The sequence below is a fragment of the Haliotis cracherodii genome, unplaced genomic scaffold (assembly GCF_022045235.1).
Source record: "Haliotis cracherodii isolate W230 unplaced genomic scaffold, xgHalCrac1.p SCAF_9, whole genome shotgun sequence".
NCBI classification, from domain to species: Eukaryota; Metazoa; Mollusca; class Gastropoda; order Lepetellida; family Haliotidae; genus Haliotis; species Haliotis cracherodii.
In genome coordinates this window covers 36,627,816-36,642,019 of record NW_027266343.1, presented here as the reverse complement: position 1 = coordinate 36,642,019, position 14,204 = coordinate 36,627,816, and the positions used below count along the sequence as shown (strand labels likewise).

The 14,204-nt window shown below is 42.1% G+C and overlaps 1 protein-coding gene across 3 annotated transcripts; it reads left to right on the top strand.

The window, feature by feature from the left end:
• The first annotated feature begins 276 nt into the window (after positions 1-276).
• Positions 277-13,999, top strand: LOC139452942 (neuropeptide Y receptor type 5-like). Of its 3 annotated transcripts, none has more exons than XR_011652390.1 (2): positions 277-389; positions 8,314-8,373. XR_011652390.1 is itself a non-coding variant. In XM_071234561.1 (2 exons), the coding sequence occupies exon 2, from the start codon at positions 12,783-12,785 to the stop codon at positions 13,980-13,982; it is 1,200 nt and encodes a 399-aa protein (XP_071090662.1). In that variant the 5' UTR covers positions 277-389; positions 12,769-12,782; the 3' UTR covers positions 13,983-13,999. The 3 variants fall into 3 exon arrangements, 2 of the variants coding, with proteins under 2 accessions (XP_071090662.1, XP_071090663.1); XM_071234561.1 differs by lacking the exon at positions 8,314-8,373 and adding an exon at positions 12,769-13,999; XM_071234562.1 differs by lacking the exons at positions 277-389; positions 8,314-8,373 and adding exons at positions 11,289-11,330; positions 12,769-13,999.
• The last annotated feature ends 205 nt before the right edge of the window (positions 14,000-14,204 follow it).

Here is a 14,204-nt window from a genome sequence, read left to right as displayed (position 1 = left end):
GACTGACTTCCCAATCTTAACTTATTTGTCCACGCCACAATCCTCACATTGGAGGGAAATCAGGCTCAACTCTGGTAGTTCATGTCCACCAGCTACACGCTCAAATCTCATCACCAGCGCTCTGATCGCACAGGTATGCTTGGTGTCTCGCCCTCGCTGCTGCAGCTAGTCCTCAAGGCGGAGCAACTACACTATACTCTGACGCGGTAGCAGCAGGGTGCTCTCAGATGCGGCTGCTGTAATTACGTGTAGCTGACATCCGCGTGGTGGTTTGGGGATGAGGGAGTTAGTTATAGTCAGCTGACGGGAGGAACGGGAGAGGCGACACTGAACGACGACAGTGAAGGGGGCGACATCGTTCACGGTCGGTCAGGGGAATGTAGCTATAGGTAGGTGCTTTGTGTTCGTATTGTATTCTGTTTCCATTGAGTGATGCTGTTGTTTGATGTTCGGCTCGGGAGGCAATTAATGTTGTAAACTATACATGCTTGTATTTGAGAAGGGAAACGTGATCGTACAGTGTACCTAAGCACGATTTGTGCTTTGAACTTGATTGCATCATATGTATGGAATTCGAGACGCTGAGGTACTCACGGTCGATTAGAGTGCTTCTACCTTAAGCGAGCGTTCAGTAAGTACCATCTTAATTCGTGGTCGAATTCCCAAGGAAACTTATTACCTTTAATGTACAGATCACGTTTTTCCCATTAAGGTAAATGTAGGTTTTAGGAACATTTTATGCGTGATACAAAATGGCGGTCATTAAAATAGTATCTGATTACTATCCTTCAAGAAATAAGTGATCAGATTTGTGACATCTTTAAGTCAACATTTCCTTACAATTCTATAAAGTACGTGATATCGCTATGTATAACGCAATACACCCACTCCTCACTGTAGAGAGAATAACCATAAGGTGAACTGTTACCTTAAAGAGAAAGGTCCGCTTTAACAAATGTTTTCATAAAGAACGAACAAAGAGCGTTAGACTAACTTATTGCTTGGTGTTCGTGAACGGCTTCCAAATGGCGTTTTATAGGACCGGTGATTCCATCAGCACAAGAACATTTTCTCAAGTAGCGTTGATAGATTGAATTCAGTAATTGAAGAAGCATCTTATATCGAAAACGTTGAGTAATGACATAGCTCAGAGCGAACGAATTCCATTACAGAAACAAAACCCCCCTACTTTATCACGGCGGCTGAGGAAAAAACATCAACGACGTTCTCCGCGAGCTGTTGACTGCCGCCCATGTTATATGACAGTATGTACAATACCACGGAGCTCCTTTCTTGTGAGTTGGAGTGGCGTGTCCAGTACCCACTCTCAGACGATGGTATGCCGACGATGAACGCCGGACTGACAGGTTTTCTTCTCGTTTTAATATCCTGATGAAAAGATCAATAGACAGACTTAAGAGAAGATGGCTCACCGGTTTCGTTTTATCCTTCTCGTTTGTTTCAATAATGTTGACTTTGATGCGAGATTGGAGAAGTCGGACAGTAGGCATACAGGTTCACAGTTCCCGCAGCGACTATCAGATAAGCTCGGCTCACGGTGCAAACACATGGTCATGTGTAAAACTAGCCGGTATATATGCACAATGTATTACACTTAATTGCAGTGGCTATGTAATTGTTCGACTCGAAGCCTTTGAAAAGAAAATTCAGTTCATTATGTCAAAATCCGAATAGGAAGATTGTCACGGCAGTGGTGTCTAGAACTTGCCGTAACTTGTACATGTCGTTAATGTAGCAATTACGACATAAACATTCTGGGTTTTCAATTAGGATTGCAACGTAGATTTGATACCTCTAAATGTTCATACGAAATTTGAGGTTTCAAATTTGAAATATTTACAGGTTTCGAATCGGCGTTCCCTTTCTATCTACATTTCACTGTTGGCGTTTGTTCATTCTATTGCATAATGATGAAATATACGCGAAAGCGGAATTCATGAGTGATGGGGTATAGTAGTTTCTTTCGAATTCAGCAATCCTTGAAAATCCGGGTTCGAATTGGTCTTCAGCAACCAATTGTCTTAAGAGGCGACTACGCTTTTCGTAAGAGGCGACCAAAGGGATCGGGTGGTCAGGCTTGACATCATATCCCAATTACTTAGGTCGATGCTCTTAATATCAATCACTGGATTGTCTGGTCCAGCCTTGATTATTTACAATAAAATAAATAAATACAATTATTTAGCAATCATTACCAAACGGTTTCAACCAGTGTATCTTTCGTAATATATATTCAGACTCTCCCTTTCATCCCTAGACAGCATAGCAGTTACTTGAGAACATAGCATTTAGTGGGGAGGAAAACAATTACTTGTGAGCATTTTTACTACAAAGCGTTGCAAATATTCTATAGCATAACAATTACTTGTCATATAACAGATACTATATATCACAGATTTTACTTGAGAGGAAAACCGTTACTATATGACATAGCAACTATTCGAGGGTATAGCAGTTACTATAGTCCACAGCAATTACTTGAAAGCATAGAAGTTACTATATACCATATCAATTACTTGAGAGCATATAGGTTACTATGTCATAGTAATTACTTGAGAGTACAGCAATACTGGCAAGCATAGCAATTACTTGACAGCATCGCAGTTACTATATACCATATCAATTACTTGAGTACAGCATAGCAGTTACTATATACCATATCAATTACTTGAGAGCATACAGGTTACTTTGTCATAGTAATTACTTGAGAGCACAGCATTACTGGCAAGCATAGCAATTACTTGACAGCATAGAAGTTTTTATATAGCAAAGCGGTTGCTAGAGGCAAAGCAAGTACCTTAGGGCATATGCGTTACTATATAGCATTACAATTACTTGCGAGCGGATCCGTTGCTGCTATATAGGATAATAAATACTTGAGAGCATATCAGTTACTTTATAGTATCCCAATTATTTGTGAGCATAGTGCTTACTAAAAAGAAAAGTGATTGCATTAGAGCATAGCAGTTGCTATATAGCATAGCAAATACTTCAGCGCCTAGTATAGTTACTAAATAGCACAGCCAATACTTGAGCGCCTAGTAGTTACTATACAGCACAGCAGGTACTGGGAGCTGGCCCATGCTGTAGAGGTAGCTGTGGAAGCAACCCTCCGAGAAGCGGGAATTTGAACATCTGGTAGTCAGTCAGGGATTCTTTACAAGCATTTCTTACATTCTAAGTTGGAATAGCTCTTACACTACATCCATGTTTATGTTGATTATTGAGGGAAAGCAATGCTGTTAACACGGGTTTACTACACCCCCCATCTCTCTCCCCGTGTATCTGACAGCGTTCAAAGGGGATGGCATTATCCCCACCTAAAGGTCAACTCGAGGCACAGCTTCCGAGTGTATCCGTTTACTTTACAGACATGGTATAAACCGTATTTTCATTGTTACAGCTCAACATTTTATAGAGGTACGATGTATTCCACACTGTTGTAAAACTAATGACAACAGTGTATGTCCTTGTTTGTTGTAAACGCGTGATGAAACTGGGAATGAGTGAGTGAGTGAGTAGGGTTTAACGCCGCTTTTAACAGTATTCCAGTTATATCACGGCGTGTCAGCTTAATGTGGGAGGAAAGCTCAAAGTGATGCAGGTCTCAGACGTTTATCACTTCGGTGAAACCGACGAGCACGGGTATGGTGCTGACAAACCTAGAAACATAATCGGGGCGAACCGGGATTCGAACCCACAATCATAGGTTTCTGGCGTGCCTAAGGGACGCAGCTCTGCACAGCGAATCGCGGCGCCTTAGACGACTGGGCCACCCGTGCCCGCTCAAGCTGGGAATGGTCGAAATTTATGTCAATATTAAATACTATTCGGATGAAATTTCCAAGCAATCAGTCACATTTAGTATCACCTGAATATCACAAATTCCTGTCCAGATGTCCAGTAGTAAACATTAACTTAATCGTTTCACTGATCTACTGCAAGCTTTCGCTTTTATTGTTTACTTAAATTTTAGAACATTTTCCTCAATTAACTCCGCTTCAGTAACTTCCAACGTACTTTCAAATACAATATCCCCACCCACATAAAACTCAACTTCTAGAGTCATTTTTATAATATAATTTTCAGACCTGAATGTTTTTAATGGTTTGAAGGAAACGTGTTGAGGATTGTCAACTGCCCCGCGTATTGTCTTCCTTGGACGTCTTCTTCAGGCCTAAACTCATCCAGGTGAATGGCTCTGTCTCTCTGAGCCGTCGGGTCAAGGCCGGTCACAACCTTCCCACCATCAGTACAGAGTGATGGTATTTGTCGCCACAGATGTATTGATTGAGAGATGAGTGGAGCCTTTACTTTACCATCATTTTATCGAGGGTGGAAATTAAGCACTGGGAAACAGCGCACTTGGTCAGCCTATTACTCAGTGGTAACTACCCTGCTGGATGCTAATAGGGCGGGTGAAACCAGGGGTCATTAACTACTTAGGGAACGGAATACATTTGAGTGTTCCTTGAAATAGATTGCTGGTATAGGGGAGGGAAATTATGGCCTGGTTCCATCGTGATGGCCTGCCATTAGGTCCGGCAGATGCTGATACTGATGACAGTCTAATCACCAGTCGTCACATCCTCACCTGCTGGGGGTGGTGGTGATGGAGTGGGGTGGGGGGTCATGGCAGAGGAAGCGAGCAGGGTTGTCTGGTCTCTTGCATGCGAACAGACGTACATGTATGTTTTGCGGATAAGGACGGCTAGAGGGTTGAAATGGACCTGTTGGGAATTGGGAAGACGGGTCTTTTTGTTTTTGTGAGCGTGAGATATATCTGTCACTGGAATGCATGGCAGTTCCAGCAGCAGAGCTTCCGATCATTAAAAGGAGATAAAGACTTAGAATGGGGGCCTGCTGCGGGTTGAAGGATCTTTATGATTTTCCATAGTTTAAGAGGCTACATTCAGAACTAAATTAACAAGAAGGACAGGGACATTTGTCAAACATTTACTCCTTCATGTCCAGTACCACTGGCTGTTACAATCATACAATGATATAGTCCAGAATGCCAATTCTCTGCCACCGAATTACTTACCTGGGCCCACTTGCACAAAGCGATCTTAGCGCTAAGACTATTGTAAGCCTATGTTAAAGTATGGGAGTTACGATCATCTTAGCGCTAAGATTGCTTTGTGCAAGAGGGCCCTGAACTAGAAATAAAGGAGACCAGTGAGACCGACTCATCTGTTTCCTATTTAGAACTATGCATAAAGATTCCGAGTGAAGGTCTTCAGGTCGGAACCGTTATGGCTCGTCAGCTCATCAAGAACGTGTACAGACATTTGCCAGAACATGTTTCATTTCAATAGCCAATTCCCCTCCGCTGAATTACCAACATGAGCTTGAAATAATAGAGGCCAGTTAAACCACCTCATCTGTTTCATACTTAGATCTGTGCATACAGATTCCTAGACACCAAAAAAAACCTTTCCCATAGTTAACTTACCCATTATATTCCTGCAACTTTTGTGGAACAATCGAGCATGTTTTTTCTCCCAAAAGAGCGTCAAACAAATCTTGCTCAGAATGTCGTTTGATCAGGGTTACAACATTCAAGACCTCAGTAAAGCTTCCAAGTTAATTTTATGGTAGAAATGTGGAGGACATTTTCAAATTTGACACATCATTGGCAAGAATGGTGTCCGATGCAATTCCCTATTTTCACTTAATCATATGTTCCCGTGTTTTTCAAGTTAACAATTGACTTGCCTTCGCATGTATTTGTGACGGGTGACATCGGTGGGGTAGGAAACGGTCACCATTTCGCGAACACTTGGTGTCATCACAATTTGATAGTGATTCACAAACACATGCTCATGACATAGTCGGAATCGTATACTCGACTATTTTTCTTTTGAATATGTAAAGGGTTTTGTCGTTTTTTATTTACTGGAAGACATCATTTACTAGAAACAGTTTCTAGAAGGCATCGCGGTTCCTGGTAGGGTAACTGGAGGGTATGTGGATTTAAGGTGTACATAACAGGTATTAGGAGACAACGTCTTAGTTCAGAGCATAGTAACCTGAAGGCTTATCGTGTACTTGAGGATATAGTTGGTTGGTTGGTTGGTTGGTTGTTTAACGCCGCACTCAGCAATATTCCAGCTATATGACAGCGGTCTATAAATAATCCAGTCTGGACCAGACAATCCAGTGATTAATATCATGAGCATCGATCCACACAATTGGGATCGATGACACGCTTCAACCAAGTCAGCGAGCCTGACCACCCGATCTCGTTAGTCGCCTCCTACGACAAGCATAGTCGCCTTTTACGGCAAGAATAGGTTGCTGAAGACCTATTCTACCCCGTATCTTCACGGGTCACTTGAGGAAATAGAAACTACTATGTAGCACATAGAGGGATGCTGGACGGATGGACGTACGCAATATCTGTCACCATTGCTCCTTACAGAGAAGGCGCGGTCGGGTAGCCTAGTGGTTAAAGCGTTCGCGCTCGAAGACCCGGGTTTGAATCCCGACATGGGTAAAATGTGTGAAGCCCACTTCTGGTGTCCCCGTCGTGATAAGCGGCGTAGAACCAAACTCACTCACTCACTCCTTACAAAGAACAGCATTTACATCCATATTTGATTTCTTCTTATACGATAGCATGTTTATTCTGATTATCAAGTAAAACCGTGCTTGTAAACACGTCTGTACTACAAACGGAACACTTGGTCAATCCCTGGTCTCTCCTATAGGATCAGCGTTCAGACAGGATGACATTATCACATAAAGGTCAACCTGGCACATCTGACTGTGGGACATCCGTTACACTCCACCTACACCCTACACACTGCTGTTACGAAGCGTCCAAGAGCTCCCTCAGTGGGAAACAAGAATAACGGAACTGTAAAAATCACATCCCAATATTGTATTCAATGGCTAATTACCGAGACGAACCGTACATGCAGTAGTGATTCCCTTTATTATTGAAAACATATAAAGTACAGTAAACCACTTAAAGGGACTACTATTTTTAGTTCGTTATAACCGTAGTTCGTTATAAGCATATATACAGCATAACTACGGCAAATAGTCGGGACTAAAAAGTTAGTTCGTTATATCCATCAGTTCGTTATAAGCGTGTTCGTTATAACCGTAGTTTGCTGAAATGTATTCGACGGAATAGAATAAAAACATTATTTACTCAGTAGGCATCCGGCCCATTACACAAAATTGTACAATATGCATGCAATGCCCTATTATTATCCAGGAACATCAAGATACTTTGTACATTATACGTTAACAGAGACGGATTTTTGAGACTTGAGATAGAAATAGGCCAATAAATTCGAGAGTTGTGCAGTCTGATTCAGAGTTATAAACTTCACAACTATGGGTAAACGGAGCGTTTATCTAATAGAATATACTAACTAGCACCCGGTGACACTTAAAATCACATTTTGTTCAAGCAGAGGGCAACTACATCACTCCCGACCCCGGTGGTTAAACTGTGGCACGCCTATTGGGATGACTAACAGAGGTAGTAAACCCGTGAAGATCCTGGTTAGAATAGGTCTTCAGCGACGCATGCTTGCCGTAAAAGACGAGTATGCTTGTCGTAAGAGACGACTAATTTGATTGGGTGGTCAGGCTCGCTGACTTGGTTGATGCATGTCATCGTATCCCAATGGCGTGGATCGATGCTCATGATGTCAGTTACTGGATTGTCTGATCCAGACTCGATTATTTACAGACCGTCGTCATATAGCTGGAATATTGCTGAGTGTGGCGTTAAACAACAAACAAACAAACAAAACTCGGGGTAGTGAGAAGGGGTTATCTCTGAATCATGATTGTGGGCCCATACGGAATAGGATTGTGGACGTCATGATACAGTGAGGCAGTTAATCGTTTTCTTTTCCCGACAATCAAGATGTAAATTAAATCTGACATTAACTGACCACAAAGATCCAACATGGGGGTTTCAATTAGCCTTTCAAATGAGAGTCATCATGACTCGCTGCATATTTTGTTGAGCGTCATGAGTACAATATAGAGTCATGGATGAGTTCAAGGTTTTTAAAAATCTCTTTTATTATTAAATCACGCTGTATGAACAATTTGTTTATAAACAATAAACAATTTTCCGCGCCATTAAAACTGTCTCCACTATGTTGAAAAACGAACATATTTCTTAAACGCATTTTTTTCCTTATAATCAGCTGTAGTACCTCTGCACATCACACGAAATTGATTTTTTTTAAAAATCAGTTAATGCGCTGTCGTGTTTTTGTATTTTCTGGTCCCTCAGTTGATTGTCTGGTTTGTTGACAGGCTTCCGTCGCATCTCAAGAGTACCGCTGTGCGGCGTCAGGCAACAAAGAAACACTTTTTTATGCAAATTGTGTGAATGGCGGGTGCAAACGGTAGGGTAAGAATGTTTACCCTTTTCGAGAACACCTGGCGTCATCACTGATTTTCAGTGATCTATTCAATTGATTGTCACCGCTTGCTTTTTACGCCCAATGGAATCTGTTTCGGTGGATAATAGAGACTGGTTATTATCTGACGTTGATATTTTATATTTACAGTACGTTGGAATGTTTTGTATGAACAAGTATTAATGGATGCAAATGTTTTGCGTCAAATATGACTCATTGGGTTACGATTGCTTCAAAAAAGCAGGATTCCTGTGTCTCATGTGTGTTTGGGGCGGTCGGGTAGCCTAGTGGTTAAAGCGTTCGCTCGTCACGTCGAAGACCCGGGTTCGATTCCCGACATGGGTACAATGTGTGAAGCCCATTTCTGGTGTCCCCCGCCGTGATATTGCTGGAATATTGCTAAAAGCGGCGTAAAACCGTACTCACTCACTCATGTGTGTTTGTTTGTTTGTTTGTATAACGCCGCACTCAGCAATATTCCAGCTTAATGATGGCGGTCTGGAAATAATCGAGTCTGGACCAGACAACCCTGTGATTGATATCATGAGCATCGATCCACACAATTTGGATTGATGACACGCATCAACCAAGTCAGCGAGACTGACCACCCGATCCCGTTAGTCGCCTCTTACGACAAGCATAGTTGCCTTTTACGGCAAGCACGGGTTGCTGAAGACCTATTCTACCCCGGATCTTCACGGGTGTGCGTCTTATGAAGCCCTGTATAGGCTACACTGACTTGTCATCATATCCATGTTGATGATGCAGGAAATAATTTGCATAAGCCAACCATTAGTCAAATTAGCTTGTATCTTTGTAGAAACAAACTTGTCACAAAATGATTACAGAAAGTTATATGTTTCGTACATATCATCATGATAACAACGTCAAGTGTTATTGCAAACAAATTACTTCAACACTGTTTATTAGTCTCCTTCGATCACTGTGCAATAAACAAGCACATAAAACGTTCGTGCAAGAAAGGTCTACAGGTCGGACTCGTTTCAGCTCATCAGCTCATCAGCTCAACAGTTCATCTGGAACGCGTACAGACATTTGCCAGGACATGTTACATTTCAGTAGCCAATTCCCTTCCACTTAATTAACAACCTGAACTTGAAATAATAGAGACCAGTTAAACCGCCTCATCTGTTTCATATTTAGAGCTATGCCATGAAGATTCAGAGACACGCAAAAACTATCCACAAAACAGTATGACAAGAGTGATAACTTCACTTTTCCAAGAGATAACTTTCCCTTAATGTCGAGCAATACTGCAGCAGCCCCAGTCATTTGAGATACATCAGACCCACAAAACATTATTATTTCTAACATCTAGCATTCCAGTGAATGATGTTTTCAGTGATAAAGCTGGAGAAATATTAATGTTTTAAGTCTTCTCGGGAAGTGATCGTAATTTATTTTCAACAAATTTTAGCACCCGTTCCCGCGCCCTCCTCCTCCACCCCTACTCCTCCTTCTTCTCATATTCCTCCTACTTCTAATCCTTTTTCTCCTTCTAATTATTTTCCTCCTTCTAACCCTTCTACTCCCTCTTGTCTCCTCCCCTTTTCCTTCTTCTCATCATTATCTTCCTCCTCTCCTCCTCCCCTTCTCTCATCTCCTCTCCTTTTTCTTCTCCTTCTCCTCCTCCTCGGCTTCCACTCCTCTCTCCCTTCTCCTCCTCTTCTCCTGGCTCCTCTTCCTCATCCCTCTCCCCTGCTCCTCTCCCCTACACCTCTTCTCTTCTCTCTATCCCCTCTGCTCTTTTACTCTTTCTCCGCTTCTCCCCCTCCTTCTCGTCTCCTCTCCTCTCCTCCTATCATCTTCTCCCCTCCTCTTTTCTATCCTGCCCTCCTCCTCTTACTTCTCTAACTCTCCTCTACTCAACTCTACCTCACCTCACCTCTCCTCTTCCTCCTCTCCTATTTCCTTCTCTCCTTCTCCTTCTGCTTAGATCCTTCAGTGTCCCCATTATCCCCCTTTTCTCCTCATTAAATGTTTAGACCCAAGGCTGTGTACACATTCTGAATGGAAACGCTCGTCACTTCAAACAGAGAAAGCATTGTATTACGTATGCCCTGGAGTGGAATTAATGTCAACTGCTTCTGTGATGTTTTTATTTGTCATCGATATCATGCCATCAAGCCCCGGATGTCTGAATTGACTCAATAGTCCCTACTGTGAAGATCCTCTCAAAGATGGGTTGTTACCCGACCCGACGTTGAATCTTAGTCGATTCCAAATAATCACCGTCATTATCATCGAATAAAAAAAGTACAGGCCTTGTCATTTCACGAACTACCAACTACACATCTCATATCATCCCTATAGCCTAGTCGTATAACTAAAGAAGAACAGAGCATTTATACGCCATGAAAAAAGCACAATGTTCGCAAAGCTGCAGATAAAAAACAGAATCGGAACTGAACCAATTTCTTAATAAAATCGTTGCCTTTAATATTATCTTTTGTTTTCTGGTAAGTTGTCATTACAATTACCATCTTTCCCTTCAGTTGTAAAGCGCGTTTAGCCTCTGTAATTGCTTCGTGAAGGTGTGTTCGTCTCCTTGGTGGTGAGTAGATAGTACAACCAGAAGGCACCTGACACTGATTCGCTAAGAGAGACAGACTTGTAATGTAATGAAACTTGGTTGTGTTTCTCTGGTGATTTCTAAATGTCATGTCTGTGTCTCCAGTGGTTAGGGAAGCTTGCATTTGTGCGTGTTCTTGATGATTGGCGGCGTTTACAATTTCTTGTGATTCCGGATGTGTGTGTGTTTTTTGCCATGATCTTGTCAATTTGTGCTGGCGCTCCTTGATATCTGGAGTTTCACATGAAACTTATATGTGTTTGTCTTCAGCGACCAGAGTCGTCCGAGTGTGCCTCGTGTTGAACAGGATTTTCTGGGTAGGCGTCCGTGTCTTACTTCAATTTTAGCATTGAAATGTGAGCGTGTGTGCGTGCGTGCGTGCGTGCGTGCGTGCGTGCGTGTGTGGTGTGTGATTGCGTGTATGTTTGATGAAATTATGATGCACGGCCCCTTACCTTCAAGGTTGCATGAGTCGTACAGTAACTTAATATCGTTATGATGATATTTCGTTACAGTATCATCGTCTATTATTATATAAAAACTGGCGATATTGAAAACAATCTTTGACAAAAGTATTGGGTACCCTTTCATAATAATAAGGAAACTGTTCAACTGCTCTTTTTCAACGTTTCGTGAAGATCCGGGGTAGAATAGGTCTACTGCAACCCATGTTGCCGTAAAAGCGACTTTGCTTGTAAGAGGCGACTAACGGGATCGGGTGGTAAGCCTCTCTGACTTGGTTGATGTATGTCATCGTATCCCAATTGTGTGGATCGATGCTCATGATGTCAATCACTGGGTTGTCTCGCCCGGACTCGGTTATTTACAGACCGCCGTCATATGGCTGGAAAATTGCTGAGTGCGGCGTTAAACAACAACAAACAAACAAACAATATGTATCCAATGTCATGTTTTTCAGAACAAGAAAACCTGTTCAGAAACAGTGTTGTTGTGCATTTTGTTTTATAGTTTATCATACTCACGCAATACAAGACGATGGGACAGAGATTTAACGCCACAACAGCATTGCAGGGATATCACGAAATGTGATATGATATTGTACCCACTTTGGGATCGAACTCGGATCTTTAACATGACGAGAGAACGCTTTAACCACAAGGTTATCTTCTCATAAAAAAAAGTACAAGTCATCATCCGTCAGTTTCTTGGTTTGTGTATTCCACTGGTTCCAAGAATACATTTACCAATTTTTTTTACAGCATAATTACACATCTTGTGTGACAATTATGTTTGTCCTGGTTTGGCTATCGTCAACTAGATCGTATTTAATATTCAGCTTGGTGTTGTATGATCATAAAAAGTAAAATATTCCTGTCATGCATCCAGTTCATTGATTCCCGATATATGTGTTCATAGGCACTGTGCAATTGCCAGTGATCAACTGTCTGAAGAAGCGAGGAGAGATTTATACCGTTTTGCATAATTCCTAATTTGTAAAATACCACGAAGGTGAAGATCGATAGTTTATGTCGTCGTTGGCACGGAATAATGACTATGCACTGTGGTATATGGGAGCAGCCCAGGGCCATCTTCGTGGGCATGTCAAAAGATGCGTGGTATTACACTGATGGCCACACAATCGATCTACAAATAAATGAAATCTTATATTTTTAATGTTTTTCCGCTTTTTAGTGTGAAGCTTTGGTAATCATAAATCAACTTATTAAAAGAAAGTAATAAATCAATCAAGACCAGTGTTCATATTCTGATTACAGCTTATCGATATTCTTTCAGGAACGCCAGTAACCATGACAACCGACCCAAACTCGCACCTGGTGCGGACGTGGCTGTCCCGGAACAATGACTCCTCCGAGGTTCTCCGGGCGTCTACTCGGGATCTCCTGCGTCCCTTTGCCTGTTTCTTCATCCTCGTCGGTGTCGTCGGCATCATCAGCAACATCGCTCTGGTTGTCATCCTCGTGCGCCGTCGTCTGCATCAGCAATCTGTGTTTCAGTTGGTGGCTAATCTCGCCGTTGTAGAAGTCGTGCGGTGTATGATTGTTCTACCTTTGATATTAACTACAGTCTTTGTGAAGGACTGGAGACTCGGAAGCCTCCTGTGTTTCGTGTGGCCTGTACTTCTTCCGTGCACCATTCACGTGACAGTCTTTGGCCTTCTTGCACTGTTCGTATTCCGCTATTTGAAAATAGTTCACAACGCTAAAAGCCCCATTCCTGCTTGGACATGTAACGTGACGTCATGGCTATTGGCGATAGCAATTCTAACGCCACATGCAGCTTTTAAACGGTACATAGATTTACATCCGGTGCTGGGGTCTGCTTTCAAAGGGATCGGAATATGTGTGCTTCGTCCCGGTGCTGAGGAGAAAAACAAAGAATATGTTTTAAGTATTTTCTTCGTGTTTTATGTGGCTCTGTTCATAGCAATAATGGTGCTAGCTGTTTTAGTTCAAGTGAGGATTAAGTCACGTGAAAGAGAATTTCCCCCGGAAACTAATTCTTTTTCTATGGAAATGAACATCCGGGTCAGTGAGAAAGAGGATGATGAAGAGGATAACCTCAAATACCCAAATTCTGCCATGTTGGAATGTGAAGATCTCAAGGGTTCCGACGCCTTTATGTTAGAAAAGCAGTCGGAAGAATGTTGTAAGCAAACACCCGAACCGCTCCCCCAAGTTGACCAACCTGTAACCAGTAAGAAAACGAAGTTGAAGGAAGATACGAAAATGCAGAAGTTCCTTGGATATATAACAGTTCTGTTCGCCTTACTGTGGCTGCCATTTTATATTCACTATCAGATCGAGGCTCTGGCCGGAAATGAAGAACCTGGAAATTATATGTTGTATCTGTCGCTGCTTCTGATTGGCTACCTCGCGTCGTGGTCACTACCCATCATGTTTTCTCTCTGGCAAGTTTCAAAGGCAACAAAATACAAAATAAAACAGTCTTTGAGTCCACTGAACTGGGGCACAAAAAGCGAAAAATAATGAACTACCCGATTAACAACTACATGTACGACAAAGTCGTCAAGCGTCGCACGCAATATCAGTCCGGCTGTCGGCATGACCAGTCAACAGGACTTGAGTTTTGTGAATTCAGTTTGAGACACGTGTCGCGAAGCTTGTTGGACAAATACATTCCATCTATATGAACCCAAACGATTTCATGACGATGACTCTTTACCCAAGTATTCAAATATAATTAACGCA